The 17,590-nt window shown below is 40.5% G+C and overlaps 1 protein-coding gene across 4 annotated transcripts in view; it reads left to right on the plus strand.

Annotated features, from left to right (window-relative positions):
- The window catches only part of LRCH1 (leucine rich repeats and calponin homology domain containing 1), a 195,538-nt gene that overhangs the window by 119,826 nt on the left and 58,122 nt on the right, over window positions 1-17,590 (plus strand). For all 4 annotated transcript variants that reach the window (XM_080798073.1, XM_080798076.1, XM_080798074.1 and 1 more), the window contains exons 4-7: window positions 10,370-10,475; window positions 15,150-15,286; window positions 16,032-16,159; window positions 17,498-17,561. In XM_080798073.1, coding sequence (XP_080654199.1) covers window positions 10,370-10,475; window positions 15,150-15,286; window positions 16,032-16,159; window positions 17,498-17,561 — 435 coding nt within the window. The remainder of the gene's footprint in view (window positions 1-10,369; window positions 10,476-15,149; window positions 15,287-16,031; window positions 16,160-17,497; window positions 17,562-17,590) is intronic.

The raw sequence follows: 17,590 nt of genomic DNA on the forward strand, positions 1-17,590 counted from the left end.
TCTCTCTCTTAATTCCAATGCAGTAGACATACAGTGTTATATTAGTTTCAGGTCACAAAATAGTGATTCAGCACGTTGACAGACCCCCTGGTACTTATCACGATAAGTGTCCTCCTTAATCCCCATCACCTATTTCATCTGTCGCCCTACCAACCTCCCCTCGGTAACCATTAATTGGTTCTCTCTAGTTAAAAGTGTTTCTTGGCTTCTTTCTTTCTCTCTCTCTTTTTCCTTTGCTCATTTGTTTTTTAAATCCTGCATATGAGTGAAACCATATGGTATTTGTCTTTCCCTGACTTATTTCACTTAGCATAACACTCTAGCTTCACGTACGTCTCTGCAAATGACAAGATTCCATTCTTTTTTATGGCTGAATAATATTCCTGTGTGTGTGTGTGTGTGTGTGTGTGTGTGTGTGTGTGTTCCATAGTTTGGCTATTGTAAATAATGCTGCAGTAAACATCGGGGGGCATGTAGCCCTTTGAATTAGTATTTTTATATTCTTTGGGTAAATACCCAGTAGTGTGTGATTGCTAGATCAGGAGTAATTCTACTATTAACTTTATGAGGAACCTCCATGCTGTCTTCCTCAGTGGCTGTACCAGTTTGCACTCCACTGAAAAAGGAGCAGTGCACAAGAGTTCCTTTTCTTCCACATTCTCACCAACATTTGTTGTTTCTTGTGTTTTTGATTTTAGCCATTCTGACAGGTGTGAGGTGATACCTCATTGCATTTTGATTTGCATTTCCCTGATGATGAGTGATGTTGAACATCTTTTCATGTGTCTGTTGGTTATGTTTGGCCGTCTTCATTGGAGAGATGTCTGTTCATGTCTTCTGCCCCTTTTTAAAATTGGAGTATTTGGTATTTTGGGGTGGTGAGTTGTATAAGTTCTTTACGTATTTTGGATGCTGACCCTTTACCGGATATGTCCTTTGCAAATATCTTCTCCCATTCAGTAGGTTGCCTTCTAGTTTTGTAGATTGTTTCCCTCGCTGTGCAGAAGCTTTTTACTTTGATGTAAATCCCAATAGTTAATTTTTGCTTTTGTTTCCCTTGCATCAGGAGTCATATCTAGAAAAATATTGATATGGGTTATGTCAGAGACCCTACTACCTGTGCTCTCTTTGAGGATTTTTGTGGTTTCAGGTCTCACATTTAGGTATTTAATCCATTTTTAAATTTTTGTGTAAGGTGTAAAAAAGTTGTCCAGTTTCATTGTTTTGCATGTAAACTCTCCAGTTTTCCCAACACCATTTGTTGAAGAGACTTTTTCCCATTGGATATTCTTACCTACTTTGTCAAAGAGTAATTGACCATATAATCATGGATTTATTTCTGAATTTTCTGTTCTGTTCTATTGATCTACATGTCTGTTTTTGTACCAGTGCCATAGTGTTTTGATTACTACAGCTTTGTAATATAACCTGAAGTTTGGAATTGTGATGCCTTCACCTGTGCTTTGCTTTTTTAAGATTGCTTTGGCAATTTTGGAGTCTTTTGTGGTTCCATGTAAATTTAAGGATTGTTTGTTCTAGGTCTGTGAAAAATGTTGTTGGTATTTTGATAGGGATTGCATTAAATGTGTAGATTGCTTTGGGTATAGATATTTTAACTATTTGTTCTTCCAATCCATGAGCATGGAATGTCTTTCCATTTCTTTGTGTCTTCTTCAATTTCTGTCATCCATGTTTTATAGTTTTTAGAGTACAATGTTTTTTCCTCTTTGGTTAGGTTTATTCCTAGGTATTTTTTTATTTTTGGTATAATTGTAAGTGAGATTAGTTTCTTAATTTCTGTTTGTGCTGCTTCATTATTAGTGTATAGAAATGCAACAGATTTCTACACATTGATTTTATATCCCAAGACTTTACTGAATTCATTGATCAGTTCTAGTAGTTTTTTGGTGGAGTCTTTAGGGTTTTCTATATAGAGTATCATGTCATGTGTAAATAGTGACAGTTTAATTTCTTCTTTGCCAATTTGGATGGCTTTATTTCTTTTGGTTGCCTAATTGCTGTCAGCAAATCTAATTTTAAATGTACTGGTAGCCATTTTTTTTTAAAAAGCAAGTAAAATTAATTTTAGTAATATATTTTATTTCATGCAAGATGACTAAAATATTATTTTAGCATGTATGCAATATTAAGTTAATGAGATATTTTATATTTTTCTTATATTAAGTCTTTGAAGTCCAGTATATACTTTACATGGACAGCATCTCACTGGTTGGACCAGCCATATTTCTCATGCTCAATAGCCATGTATGGCTGGGGCAGCTCTGGAGCCTGTGTTCTTGAACTGTGCAAGCAGGCATAATCTTTGTGAAAAGCATTTATTTCTGACTTTGGTGAATACTTAATCAGTTGCCATTTATTTAACCACAAAGGGTGACTGGCCTTGCTTAAGGTCACAGCCTAAAAAAAGATTAGTTTCCATCCGCTCTTATTTATCTTTCATCTCTTTTTGCTTAAAATAGTAGTGCTACTGGGGTGCCTGGGTGGCTGTCGTTAAGCATCTGCCTTCAGCTCAGGTCATGATCCAGGGTCCTGGGTTCAAGCCCTGCATTGGGCTCCCTGCTTGGCGGGAAGCTTGTTTCTCCCTCTCCTGCTCCCCCTGCTTCTGTTTCTTCTCTTGCTGTGTCTCTCTCCGTCAAATAAATAAATAAAATCTTAAAAAAAATAGTAGTGCTACTATAGGTAATCATGTCAAATGATTTTTAGCTATCAGTTGGAAAAAAATTCCCTGGAGATCCTCGAGTAATTCTAGACTTGCTGTGGGGGCTTTTGTTTTATAGTTACATGGTAACCAACTCTTAAAAAATTTGGGAGTCAGCTCCCCTCCTCCACCCAAGGATTCAGAGTACCTTAAGACAATTAAGTGCTGATAAAATCACTCTGCTTATCAGGCTCTCAGCATTGTTTAACTATTTTGGAAGAAATATTTTAAATTGCACATCAGACTTGAAGAATATACTAAATGGAGTCGTAAACCCTCTCCTCTTCCAAGTGGGAGTATTGCAGAGTCCTCATTGGCCAAAAAACAAAAACAAAAAAACTCTAGCTCTCTGCAAGAAAGGGGGAGTCCTCTCTAATTTTTAACAGGAACTAAAATTGGAAACCGCCATCTTATCATCTTAAATATATCACAGTTATCTGAAAATAAAACAAAAACCATTGCCATGCAGTGACTGGCTCATCCAGCCATCTGAGATTGTGCAGAGAACAAAGTTGATCCTCCTTCCATGAAGAAACCATTAAGAAATACCTATTGAGATGTCCCTTTTTGAATCAAAGAGAGGCCAGGAGAGAAACAACATGAAACCATGTTGTTTCAGGTGCCAGAGAATTTAAGGAATCCTAGCTCTGTGGCACTGGCCCCTCTAGGGTCATTTCTGATGGGAATGATCTAGACCTTTCCAACTCTCTTGGCCACTTTGAATTACTTCTGTCCCTCTGGTACTCTCAGAGCTGTAGCTGTAATCTATATGTTGCTTTGTAAGTCTTTGTATCTGGGTGTTCTTTCTGTAAGAGAAAGGGAAAAAGCCCTGACGTTTACTGAGCACCTACTATATGTTCGGCATTCTGCTAGGTAAATGACCTGGATTATTTTATATAATCTTAACAGTGACTCAGCAATGTAGATATCGTGTCTACATTCTGTAGATAAGTTTGAGTTTCAGAATTACGTACCCAAAGCTGTGGGACTATGGAGTGGTGGAGCTGGGATGAAAACCAGTTCTGTATGATGAAAGCCCCAACCCTGTCAACAGTGTCACACAGCTGTGCTTGCTAGGTCTTCTTCTAGATGACATGTCTCGTGAGGGGGGCCATGTTTTCTTAGTTGAGTTCCTGGTTCACCTTGCAGTGGTTTTCCCATTAAAGTTGGGGCAGAGCACAAACAGCCAAAAGTGAATCAGAGAATGAATGTTACAAAAATAGGGGCAGTGTCTGTCTGGAAGTTTCCTCGTAGAGGAACTAAAGGCCGTCCGGGAAGGTCAGTAGAACATTCTCGTATTGACTAAACCTTGTTTTACCCATCAAAACCACATTAACATTTGGAGACATGGTTCCTTTACTGTCAAACCATGCCTGAACGAAAAGGCATGTTGAGTATTTGGTAAGAGATGCCGGGTGAATGGCCTATGTTATAAATCTCAGACAGCTGCGAAGACAAGCACACCGAATTAGAGCACAGTGAAGGTGAGTTTCCTCATGGTTCTCTGTGCAAGCTGACATCCTGGGGTCCAGAGATGCTCTAGCTGTCATGTGGTTTCTTTCCATTTGTCTTTCCCCAACTCAGGCAGTGAAAATTGTGGCTTCCAGCTCTTACCTCCATGTAAGTGAACATAGTATCCATGATCCAGAAACCTGCTCTGACCACTGAAAAGCTAACAGGGTCTGACACAAGTAATAACTGATAGAAAGGTGCATTTACTGTGATTAGACATCTCATTTTTATTCTCTTTTCATGAAATGTTTATTTATGTGGGGAGTTTGAATTCAAGGATTGATTATAGACACAGGGTGTATTGGCCTGCTTCTGAGGAAAATCCCTTCTTCATTTTCATCCACAGCATTCCAGCCTCTGGGCTGGGTGTAGGGGAGACATAAATTCATGTGTCTGCCATAATCGTTTTTCTACTTGCAGTCTCTGGAGATGCCTCCTAATGTCTCTAGTTTCTGTGGGACAGTTAGAAATCCCTGGCTTGTGTAAGATCCATTCTGTTGAAGAGCACTGGGGTGGGATAGATGTTTGTGGGTATGTGAAAGGGTGTGAAGTAGAGTTTTATACTGGAAGGAGACTTCCAGTAAGCATTGAGAGGTGGTAATTTATCATACCAGTGGTTTCTTGAGAAAGTCTTGAGTTTAAATGAGCATATTGATTTTTCTTAAAAAAAAAAAAAGTTTTGGCTACAAGCATTGAGGTGTCTGATTGCTAAGAAATCAAAATTGACATTATTCCTAAGGGAGTTAAGTATCTATCTTTCAAAAACTCTTCATTATTTCTGTTATGAGAAATGCATTTTCCTAATATCGCAAGGAAATTTGGATTTTTTTAATCTTTGCCACTTCTTTTTTCATAGGCACAGTTAGGTTAAGACATTTACCTCAAGTTACACAGTGAATCATACAACAGACATTTCCCCCCAAAACAACACGATCCCATGATGGGAGCTAATAGCTTCAATTTCCTGTCAGAATGTTTGCATTTCCTCAGTTAAATAAAGAGCTACATTGATTACAAAAATATGACTTCAGCAATTTTTTAACCATACTAGGTTTTTGAAAGCCGGAGAGTCAGAGCAAGGTAGCTCATGAGAATACCACGTGCATTTCCACAGGGTGGCCCGGTCTCACTGGATATCTTCCCTAACTAAGATCATCTTGACCCAGTCAGTATTCAGTAGTTGTGTTGGTTTTTATTAGAGGTTACTCCTTAAAAAAAACACTTTTTTTTCTTTTTTTTAATATTATTTTCTGAAAGTGAATATTACCTAATTTAATAATCTGAATTAATCTGATGTTTTAAATCCTTGTCATTTTTGCATCCTGAATGGTAAATTAACAACTGGCACTTAATAACAAAAATATATTAGTCTCCAATGTGCATTAAAGACTTCTAGAGACTTCCTTTATTGCCTGGAAGAGCTGGCATGAAATGACTCTGAAGTTTTTCCTTTGGTTACCCAAAAACATGTTGATTAAACCAGTGAGAGAAAAGTATATTTTAAGTCATAGTTAAAATATTATATTTTGTTTTTTTTATCTCAATGACTAAATTAGACTGGCTGGTCCATAACAACTGAAGTGCGAGTATTTATGTTAATATTTAATAATTAGATTCATTTCTGTATAAAAAAGAATAGAATTAGTAAACATTTATGACATCCTTATGATTTCTTTTTGGCTTACCTATACATTTGCAATATTATAACAGTAAATATATGGTAATCTGATTCACTGAAGCTTGTAATAAGTATTTTCTGAGTTATAGCTTAGGGACTAATAGAAAATTCAGAAGGGATTCATTTGGCTCTTCTAAGAAGTCACTGAATCTGGAATTCATAGCTTGGCAAATTCTCACTAAAGTATGAGGCATTGGTGTTATTTATTTATTAAATTTATTTTCCTAAATGTTATCTTTTTAAAATGAACTCCACATTTAAAAACCCATACCTTGGGGCACCTGGGTGGCTCAGTGGGTTAAAGCCTCTGCCTTCGGCTCAGGTCATGATCCCAGGGTCCTGGGATCGAGCCCCGCATCGGGCTCTCTGCTTGGCAGGGATCCTGCTTCCTCCTCTTTCTCTCTGCATCCCTTTCTGCCTACTTGTGATCTCTCTCTCTGTCAAATAAATAAATAAAATCTTAAAAAAAAAACAACAACAACAAAGTTTTTTTATTTTTGTGATGAAATTCATAGCTCTTTAAAATTTAGCAAGTTTCAGTAACTGGGAGGCAATAGAGTTTTGCATAGTTTCTACAGTATTGATTATACAATCGTGAAAAGTCTTTACCTTGCTTTCTTGCTAAATGTGCCTGGGCATTTCCCCCCTCATTATTTTGGCAGGACAGGAAATTACTGACAGCAGAATACTATTAAAATAATTTGACCTTCACTGTACACCCTTCTAAATGTAAATGGACAATTGGACTTTGTGTTCTAATTGTCTACATATGTCCTATCCTGTAGGTCAGAAGGAAAAACTCTTTATCATTATGGTTTTTTTTTTTCTAAGTGTGAATTGGGTAATGGCTTTCTTTACTAGTACATAAGCATTTAAATATAGCTGAGGGAAGTTGTTTTTCCTTTATAAAGCTATTATGTTAGAAATAACGTGTTAGGAGGGGCGCCTGGGTGGCTCAGTGGGTTAAAGCCTCTGCCTTCGGCTTGGGTCATGATCTTGGGGTCCTGGGATCGAGGCCCGCATCAGGCTCTCTGCTCGGCGGGGAGCCTGCTTCCCCCCCTCTCTCTGCCTGCCTCTCTGCCTACTTGTGATCATTCTTTCTGTAAAATAAATTTAAAAATCTTTAAAAAAATACAAAAAGAAAAGAAATACGTGTTAGGAAAAAAAAACTACATTATATTTAGGGAAACAGGCATACCCTTTCTGGCTAACCATAGGGTAAGCAACAAAACACAAGGTGAATATAGTACCCCCCCCAAAATAGGATAAGACTGAATGAGACTTTATGCTGTGAGTAAGTTGCCTGAATATATCTGTTATCTCTGTTTCCCTCTCCCCTCCTTTTTTTAAAAGAGCAATTTTTGGGGAGCACCTGGACAGCTCATTGGTTGAGTATCCAAATCTTGATTTAGGCTCAGGTTGTGGTCTCCACGTCTTGGGATCGACCGCCATGTCAGGCTCCGAGCTCAACAGGGAGTCTGCTTGGGATTCTCTCTCCTGCTGCCCCTCCCCCCTCAAAATAAATAATAAAAGAAAATAAAAGAATGATGTTTTAAAGAATTCTGTCCCTTTGGGGTGCCTGGGTGGCTCAGTCATTAAGCATCTGCCTTTGGCTCAGGTCATGAGCCCAGGGTCCTGGGATCGAGCCCGGCATGGGGCTCCCTGCTTGGTAGGAAGCTTGCTTCTCCCTCTCCCACTCCCCTTGCTTATGTTCCCTCTCTCCCTGTGTCTCTCTGTCAAATAAATAAATAAAATCTTTAAAAAAAAATTCTGTTCTTGAAACTTCTGAAAATTGTCAGTTTCATATAAAAAATTTGATGACCATAAACTGCAAAAAGGGTCTTTCTCATGTGGTCCCTCACAGACTTATAAAAACTTAACTGTAGATGTCAGTAACATAACTTCTCTCGAGAGATGGAAAATTCCCACTGTTTCTTCCCTCACGACCCCCTCCCTCCCGCCAGCCATCACCAGTGTGACTGTGCCTGCCTGCGAGTTCAATAGAATGATTCACTCTCATACATTGCTAGTGCTTACCTGTGTACCCTTTACGTGAGGGCTCTTCTCAAAGAGAATGGAATGGCACCTCTTGCTTATCTGTGACTTGGCTGACAGAAAGATAAAGGTTTCTTTGAAAAGATTTGGTTGTGGGTATCTGTGACTGATCAGATGCCGTCGTCATCGGGAAAAGGTAGCATTTCACTTTCTCCTTCTGGTATATGGAAGTATATGCAGAGACACAGAATTATTTACTGACTCAGTGAGAGACTCAAAGTGACTGAACACATCTCTGGACCTTTTAATTTTGTAATTCCTTCCTCCGACTCTTATTTCTCTGCAGATGTACTCATGGGTTTTTGTTTTTAAACACTAGGGATGTTTTTCATGGAATTCCATGTGGCTTTTCTGGGCCAGGAGGGCTGCATCCACAGCCAGCCTGGGGGTGAGGCCCTTGCACACCCAATGCTGTGAGCCTGTCACACGCCACCTCGCCTCAGTTGGACGTGGAGCTCAGAGCAGCACCGCGGCTGATCGAGCTGTGTAGTAGACTCAGTCTCTGCAGAGGACTTCTTCCTTCCCGGTAGCCGGAGTGGTTTTAGTCCTCTTCGGCAAGTGATACTCAGTTGGCAGCCTTGTGACCTTCCAGATTGGCAGGTCACCTGAGGATTTTCAGATGAGAAGGGATAAGAGGCCAGTGATCCCTTGTGTCCTGCACAGTCCTGCTCTTACACAGAGCCCTGGGGTTGCTGGGATTGGGTCCATGGTGAGTTCTCCTCTGAGTGAATATGAAACTGCTTTGCTGCCTTGTGAAGCAGGGGGGGCGGGGGTTGTAGGTTCAGAAGTGATGTGTGGGAATTTAAAGACTCAGTCTCAATGGGATCAAACCTAGCCCAAGTATATCTGTGATTCTGCCCTTTCAAGCAGGACCTGCAAGGGATCGGTATTTATGTTGGAGCACCCTGGGGTTCCAGTCATGAGGCAGAGTGAGAGTGTCAACAGAAAAGGACTTCAGAAATTTCACCCAATATTTATTGATTCATTACTTCATATCTGGCATTCTGCTCGGCACCAGGAAGATGGAGTGAATAAGACCCGTTATCTTCCCTCTAGGACCTGACAGGCTCATAAGAGCAAATGTGTGAGCATATGAATACAGTAATAGATTATGCATAGGGCCACAGAGGAAAAAGTGGTCATTCTGCCTGGGTGTTAGTTCAGGGCGGGGGCGTGGTTAAGAGGTCTCAGAGAGGAGTGATCCTTGAATTAAATCTTGGACGATGTAGGTGGGACAAGAGGACAGTCTTGGGAAATGGCACACCAGACAGGGAGGAGCCTGAACAGGTTTGAGACCATGAAACACCATGGCACATGCTGGCGACAGCAATTGGTAAGGACGTGGCTTGAGGATGCGAGGAAAGGCTTTCAGAGAGATGGTGCTGGAGAAGCAGATCTGAACCATGGCAGCTGGGCCCTGCCTCGGAGTTGGGTGGGTTTCCCAGGAGCTGTTGCAAATGTCTAAGCTGGTAAGTGACGTAGTGAAATGCACACTCTGGTAGCTCTGGGAAAGATGGGTCTGGGCAGCAGACCGATGTAAGGAACCAATCAAAGAGACCATTATGGTGTCCCAGGAGAGGGAGTGTGGCTCTGGAGTGGAGAGTAGCTGGGGTGAGGGGAGGAAGAACAGAGCAGAGCTTCCAGAGAAGGAGGAAGAGTGGGATGGAGAGAGAGAATAAGCGGATTGTAAATGTCATAACTTTCATTTTGCCTGTGTTGAGAGGTGGTTCCAATCAACGACCAATGGGATATTAGTGTTTCAGTATAAAAAAAGACATCATCCACATGCCCCACAGTCTTGATTGTAAAATGTACTTAAAGGTTTTTAGGTCCATCAAGTTCCCAGCCTTCCAGTAAGAGCTCCGTCTTACATAAATAGTGCTTCCAAAAGATGCATTAATAGTCATAGTTTCTCACTGTAAAATGTGAGTGTTTGGTAAGTAGAATATGTAACCTTCTATTTCAAGGCACTGCGGGATAGTGGCTTAACAGTGGGCGGGCATTCGTTCTAAGTGTTGACTGCCTTGGACACCTGACATAACCTCCCTGAGCCTCGTTTTTCTGACTGTTAATGTTAAGCTGTGAATGCTGCCTCATGGGTCTGTCATGAGAATTAGGAGATTGAAGCCCATGAGTGCAGCAGGCACGAGGCCCTCAGAATAGCCCCAAATACTGCACACATCCTTCCTTTCTCCTCTTTTTTTCTCCTCAGAGGATGTTCAAAATGGTACACTTTCTTTTTCTATTCTGTGCTAAGCCTTACTTGGCCAGGGATGTACTGACCAAGATAAAAAGGTCCTTGAATAATTGTCTTCATATGTAAATTCCTTAAGAAGCTTTCACATGAAATGTTTGATTTCCTGGAAAAGGGTGTTTATCATTTCTGCCTTTGCTTTTTGGTGCAGGATGTCAGCTGCAATGAGATCACAGCCTTGCCCCAGCAGATAGGTCAGTTGAAATCTCTACGGGAACTGAATGTCAGAAGAAATTACCTTAAAGTTTTACCACAAGGTAAAAAAGAATAAACCAGGAGATGCTTATTCTCTTTTGTTTGTTTTTTTGTTCACTTATGTGAAGAAGGTAGTTTGTCTAGTCATGTTTGTGTATGCCTAATGATATTAATTATTAATTAATTGTATGAATATGAATTATATGAATTTCACATGCAGTTAACAGAAAAGTTAATATTCAACTTTTAATTTTCCTCAAAGAGTACAGCAATGCAATCATTCTCCTGTTTAAGGCTGTGTGTGCATGTTGGTTTGCTCGGGCTCACGAAACGAAGTATTACAGATTGAGTGGCTTGAACATCAGAAATTTATTTTCTCACAATTCTGGAGGCAGGAATCTAAGACCAAGGTGTCATCTGAGGCTTCTGTCCTCGGCTTACAGATGGCTCGCTTCTCCCTCTGTCCTCACAGCATCCTCCTTCTGTGTCTCTGTCCTAACCCTCTCTTCTTATAACAGTCGTATTGGGTTAGGGCCCACTCAAATTACCTCCTTTTAACCTGATGACTCCTTTGAAGGCCTTATCTCCAGACACAGTCACCTTCTGAGGTCCTGGGAGTTAGGACTCCAACAACGTAGGAAAACTGGGGACACATGATTCAGCTCATAACAGGAGGCAGCATGAATCGTTTTGGTATGGATGTGTGATGTTCTGGAACATCGAGCTAACACTGTAGGTGATGTGCTTGGTCTTGTAGACCCAGCTGTTAGGACTTCTGGCTTTAGACACCTGGTCACCCTGGTTGGGAGCCACCCCCTATGCTTCAGGTGAGGGTACTAGCCCTGCTGAGTGGTCCTTGGACGAATGTCACTGGTAGTTTTGGTGAGTCTCCCAAAGGCCAGAAGCAAGGATCCTCCAGAACCTCAGCGGTGAGACTGGTTGCCCCCTCAGGACCTCCCTGCTCAGGAGCCAACCTTAGGCAGACCCTTCCCTGTATGGGAAGGGAAGTATGTCCCTCCTACAGTATGTCCCTCCGATACTTCGTCTCTGAGTTCAAAGAAAAAGATGCATTTCTTCAGAAAGTGTGCACCCTTCAGAGCCTTGACTAGCAGCTTTGTAGATGGTGGTGGATCTGAATTGCCTATTTTGGGGATTCTTGTTCAGACTTGAATCAGAATGATTTGAAGAGCCGTAAAATATTGAATGCTTTCCCAAACACGTATTCTCATTTTCAAAGATCACATTGATTTCCATCAGTTTCATTTAGGGCCACTAGGCATACCGGGTTTCAAATATATATTTAAAAATATACCTCAGAGCAAAAGCACATATTTGGAAACAAGAACGAAAGCATTTGGTTAATGTGATACGTCGGCAGCTAGTCGAGAACTGCCTGACTTTTATTATTCTCTTCGTGCATCTTGATCTTTGGCCTGAAGGCAAGCAGATGAAGCTCACAGAAGGGAAAGAACTTTATGAAATGCAGTGTGCTTTATAGATGGGAGGTTTGAATGCCTACCTGCCATCCATCGCCTTTCCTGCACTGACCAGCCTTTTAAAGAAGTAGAATTAGAAACTCTCTCGGCACAATGATGTATTAATTTATTACTTGAGATAATTTGGTATGAAAACATTGATTTTTTTCATTCTGTCATTGGCTAACCCATTTTGAATGGAAATGGTTTTTCTTGGTTTGAGCAAGTACAAAAGGGAAACACTCTTACTAACTACACATTTGTAAGCATTTAAACCTTTTGTGACATTAAAGAAAACTAGCCTCTAATTGTAGCCCTTATGCTAATCATTGAAAAATCATTACAGATCATCAAACTCTCATTTTCAAAGGAAAAATGTAGTAGAGTCATTTCACCAATGCCTATAATATTTAGAAACGTTTCAACGGTGTGTCTGCAAACCGAGGTTTTTCTTTTCTCTCAGCACTCCCTACACTCTTACCTTAAGAGCATTCCTTTCTCTTGAAAAGATCAGTTAAACCATTTCTATCCTTTTTATAATTGTGTTTTCTCAGGTTTAATATTTTAAAAATATATTCAAAACTAAAACTTCAGTTTACTAGAAAAATCTTTCTTTTTTTTTTTAATAACTTCCTGAATATCAAGTTTCTTTTTTGCTTCACTCTGGAGAAATCTATTAACAAAAGAGCATTGATAGTGCTTTCAGGCAGTGAATTTAAAGACTTCCCATATTTACTTGTTTTTCCTCTGTGAGTACCCCTCCCCATATGCTTTCAATCTGAGAAGGGAGAACAAGTCTGTGGCCTAATTACCCATATCAATTTTGTGGTGGTTTTACTATAAATACTGCAATGAGGAGACCATATTTTGTTTTTTCTAGGACCAGAATGGACAGAGTTAAGATTAAAGGAGCCAGTCATTGACCTTCTTTGCAACAGAAGATCCCTTGGATTTTCTTTTTCTTCTCCCTTTTCCTGCCCTGTTTCTTTTCACCATTCCTGGGCTGGAGTTATCATCACCGTCCCCCCCACCCCCACCCCATTTTCTTGTTGTGAAACTGCCAGGCTCTCGTTTGCCCAAACTAAGATGGTAATTGTGTTCCAAACTGCAATTAACAGGAATAGTCATTATAAAAACCATTCTTACTTTATTTACCTTATTTTTTTTTTTTTTAGAATTTTTTTTTTTTTTTTAAAGATTTTATTTATCAGATAGAGATCACAAGTAGGCAGAGAGGCAGGCAGAGAGAGAGGAAGGGAAGCAGGCTCCCTGCTGAGCAGAGAGCCCGATGCGGGGCTCGATCCCAGGACCCTGAGATCATGACCTGAGCCGAAGGCAGAGGCTTTAACCCACTGAGCCACCCAGGCGCCCCTTTATTTACCTTATTTAAGTTGCCTCTTCTCCCCTTCCTGGTACAACTGCCAGGAACTAACCCTCAGTCTTGCTTAAAGGTCTTCATCTTTAGCGGCAAAGACTTTCTAAAGATCCAGAGTCCAGGTAAATTTTGGTATGGACGGCCATACCATGAATTTGCCAACCTAAGTTTAGTGAATAAAATTAACAGTCTCAGAGATGGGTTAATATCACTAAGGGTTGGGGCGCCTGGGTGGCTCAGTGGGTTGGAGCCTCTGCCTTCGGCTCAGGTCATGATCCTGGGGTCCTGGGTTCGAGCCCTGCATCGGGCTCTCTGCTCAGTGGGGAGCCTGCTTCCTCCTCTCTCTCTGCCTGCCTCTCTGCCTACTTGTGATCTCTCTCTGTCAAACAAATAAATAAAATCTTTAAAAAAAAAATCACTAAGGGTTACCGCAAGGAGATATTCTCTCCTATATAAATCCCTCTAAGCCTTAGTCCTGTTTTAGAAATAAACTACGAAGTGAGAGGGATCTTACTTTCCCTTTTCCTTTGATTTTCTTGATTCCATGCTGTCGTCTGGATTCCCTTCCTCCCTCTCTCCTACACCTGCCACCGCTCACGGAGCCTTCATCAAGGCAGCGTCCCAGAGGAGCAGGGAGCGGGGCACGTCATCTGCCCTGCTCTTGGGGGCAGAGGGTGGGACTGGGTTTGGGCAGGGACTACTCAGGGAAGTTGACACAGAGCTGAGCTTGGGACCTGCCAAATTGGATGCTCTTTGGCCTCTCTTCCACCACTTGAGTCCGCTTGACTCCATTTTTTAAATACAAAGTAATTCACTAAGGCATGAAACAAGGAAAGTCCCTTACACACCCAGAGGCCCAGAGCCAGGTGAACAGGAGAAGAGATACCGGTTGCTAAGAGCATCTTTGTTTGTGGAACCTGAATTAGCACAGCGAGTCAGTGACAACCCTCAGGCATACGAGGGGGAGGGGAGGAATTGTGGGAATTCTCGCTGTGTGTCCCTTTATATCATGCCTGCCTGTCCTCTGCTTCGGAGCTCCTTGCGTCTTCGAAAGCCCTGTATTTCACCCTTTCCCATGTCCTGTAATAAACACGCTGAGGCCCCTTCTGACATGAACCCGCCCGAGTGTCTGACGCACAGATCTTAGCGCTTTGCCCTGTGTCACCCTACATGCCTGGTGTTGCTCAGCCCCTTTGCTCCATGGAACATACTTGACTTTGTTCCTTGCAGCTGCCAATGTCGGTTGGAATGCTTGAAATTACTGAGTGTTTACTATGCCACTGGGTGGGGACTTTAAGCTAAATATAATGTTCTGTCTTGTTTGTGGAACTGCAGAAGACGGTGAAAAAGCAGTAGAATTGAGCCTCATCAAATCAGGATTACAGGGTCCACGGCAACATTCCGAATTAGATAGCATTTAGTTCTTAACATGAAATTTAAAAAATCATGAACATATTTCTTGTAACCAAATACGTTGACTAGATAAGAATATTTTATGATTAGCCCATTGTTCATAAGCTCACAATTGAAGTTAAAACATAAACATGTCCTATGTGGTATGGCTTATGTGATTGTTTTGCTGGAAGAAAGGACTTTCTAAACAATAGATATTGTAAATGTCAAGAGTGTTTCTAGCTCTTGTCAGAACTCACAACAATTTAAAATTATTGCCCTCCCGATGAAAGATTTCCCCCTCCCCTTTAGTAAAATATTTTATACACATACCGTATATTCCTGGCGCATAGCTTGCTTTGATCATGCTAACTGATGTTTTTCCTGGTAAGCAGAGAATGAGTTTTTGAATGTTTAGCCACATAATCTTTTTGCTTTCTGAATTTGTTCTTTTTCTTTTTTTTTTTTTCTTTTTTCTTTTCCCTGTTCTTTAGAACTAGTAGATCTTCCCTTGGTAAAGTTTGACTTTTCCTGCAATAAAGTGCTCGTGATTCCCATTTGTTTTAGAGAGATGAAACAGCTGCAAGTGTTACTGCTTGAGAACAACCCTTTGCAGTCTCCTCCAGCGCAGGTGAGGGATGGCGGCAGAGCTGCTCCCCCCGAGGGGTGCGCTCTCAGTAGCGCGTGGGCAACTCCCAGCAGAGCTGGGCCTTGGATATTCTGCTGAATTAATATCGGTTTGGACATGATCACAACCTCTGAAAGATGAAACCTTGGGTGAATCCGACAACAGGAAGGTGTCTTCTGCTACGTTGAGTCCGTTTACCAGCGTTTGACTCCCTGTTCTGATCACTGCAATCCTAGAATTAAAGGTTTGAGTGGGTTAGCATTTGGACATGCATTGGAAACTCCTTCATGGGGTATATGGCTTATCAGTGGAGTAATATATCCCTCACTTTCATGTGAGCTGAGAAACGGAGTTTAAACATTTCATACACGATCGTTGGTTATTTAGAGAGAAGTTCCAAGTTCAGCTGTTAAGTGTGTGAACAAATCGAATGCTTCCAGAACTGGAATGTTACTCTGTCAGGGATTCGGCTTCTCTACTTTTTTACACTGTTTAGACTTTGACACATTTCTGTTAGGATGGCTTTCTATTCAAAGTAGAATCTAGAAGACATGATTGCTTAAATTCTTATATGTTTTGGAGATTAAAATTTAATTTTTGGAAATTTAAATTCTCAAATTTGGTGTGTATTGTTGAAGTGTTACTTAAAATGAAAACGCAAAAATGAAAATATACAGAGTCACAGGTCTAGTGTTTACATTTTGTTTCGCCATTGGAAAACAAATATGTATTATTAATTTCTCCGTAGATTTGCACAAAGGGCAAAGTGCACATATTCAAGTATCTGAGTATACAAGCATGTCAGATTAAGACAACCGACTCCCTTTATCTCCACACGATGGAGAGGCCACATTTACACCAGCACGTGGAAGACAGGTGAGTGTGACTGCAGTCACTCAAAGCCCCCATTTAGAATTTGCTTAGACCAAGGCACGCCAGGTAGGTGACTCCAAAAATTCCTTTGCCTCCCTTAACCCATGCAGATTTGTAACTCAAGTGTTTTAGCAGTTTGGAATAAGAGAGAGGAAATTGGTGCTGTTGATAACCTTTCGACATCTTGCTAATCTTGTTTTCCCTATTCTAATCAATAATTGTCTTTCCTGAATACTGTGTGTGCGTGTGTATATATGTATGTATACGCATGTATGTTATATGCATACATGTATCTCCTTATAATTGTAATCTATAAATACAGGTATTTTTGACTTACCAGGGTAAAACTACCGTATCAAGCTCAGGCGTGTCTTTTTAATTATTAATTTTTCATCTGCCTCCAGAACGTTGTTAAGAAAAACTGCAGGTTTTGTTTTGTAATTGTCTTTTAGAAATGCAGTGTGCATAGTTTTTGCCATTTCCTTTTTGGAACGGAAGGGTTAGAATCCTTTCACATGCCCTTGGCCTTTTGTGGCATAATTTGAGCCTTGAATTTTCAAAGAGCAAAATTCCCACACTGGACACATGTATAGAAATACATTGTTTTGAGAGGTCTTTACTGCAGAGACCTTTGCTTAACTCTCTACTGAAAAACATGGTGACTTGGGGCGCCTGGGTGACTCAGTGGGTTAAAGCCTCTGCCTTCAGCTCAGGTTGTGATCCCAAAGTCCTGGGATCGAGCCCACATTCGGGCTCTCTGCTCAGCAGGGAACCTGCTTCCTCTTCTCTCTGCCTGCTTCTCTGCCTACTTGTGATCTCTGTCTGTCAAATAAATAAATAAAATCTTTAAAAAACAAAAACATGGTGACTTAGAATCTCAGCCTACTCTAATGATACCTTTATATAATACTTAAAATGCGTATTCATTATGTTAGTTTTATAGACATCAAATTTGTTTAGTCACTGGATAAAAGCTTACAGAATTATTGAGAGTAATCACATAAGAGGCAAAAACCTCTTATAAAAGATAAAAGCAATTAGGCAGTTTTTGCTTTTCTAGACAGTAGAATTCATAAGATAAGAAAATTTTTAACCGTTTCAAGAACAGACTACTTGGTTAGAGTAACCCTAAACACAAAGAATTTATCTTGTCCTCTGTTTAGAAAGATTATCTGATTATTAGGCCCTCCTTTAATATTGGGCTGATTTGTTGTCTTATGGTAATAATAAAATTTGTATAGCAAAAGTCATTATTTGAATATAAATTAATGTATCTTGTTGTGAACTTTGTGATTTCAATTTTTTTCTAAATGGATTCCATACTGATAACATCTATCCCAGCAAGAAGGATTCGGATTCGGGTGTTGGAAGTGATAATGGAGATAAGCGTTTATCTGCCACAGAGGTAAAGTTTGTGATTAGCTTTTTTTTCCT

The sequence above is a fragment of the Martes martes genome (assembly GCF_963455335.1).
Source record: "Martes martes genome assembly, chromosome: 3".
Taxonomy (NCBI): Eukaryota; Metazoa; Chordata; class Mammalia; order Carnivora; family Mustelidae; genus Martes; species Martes martes.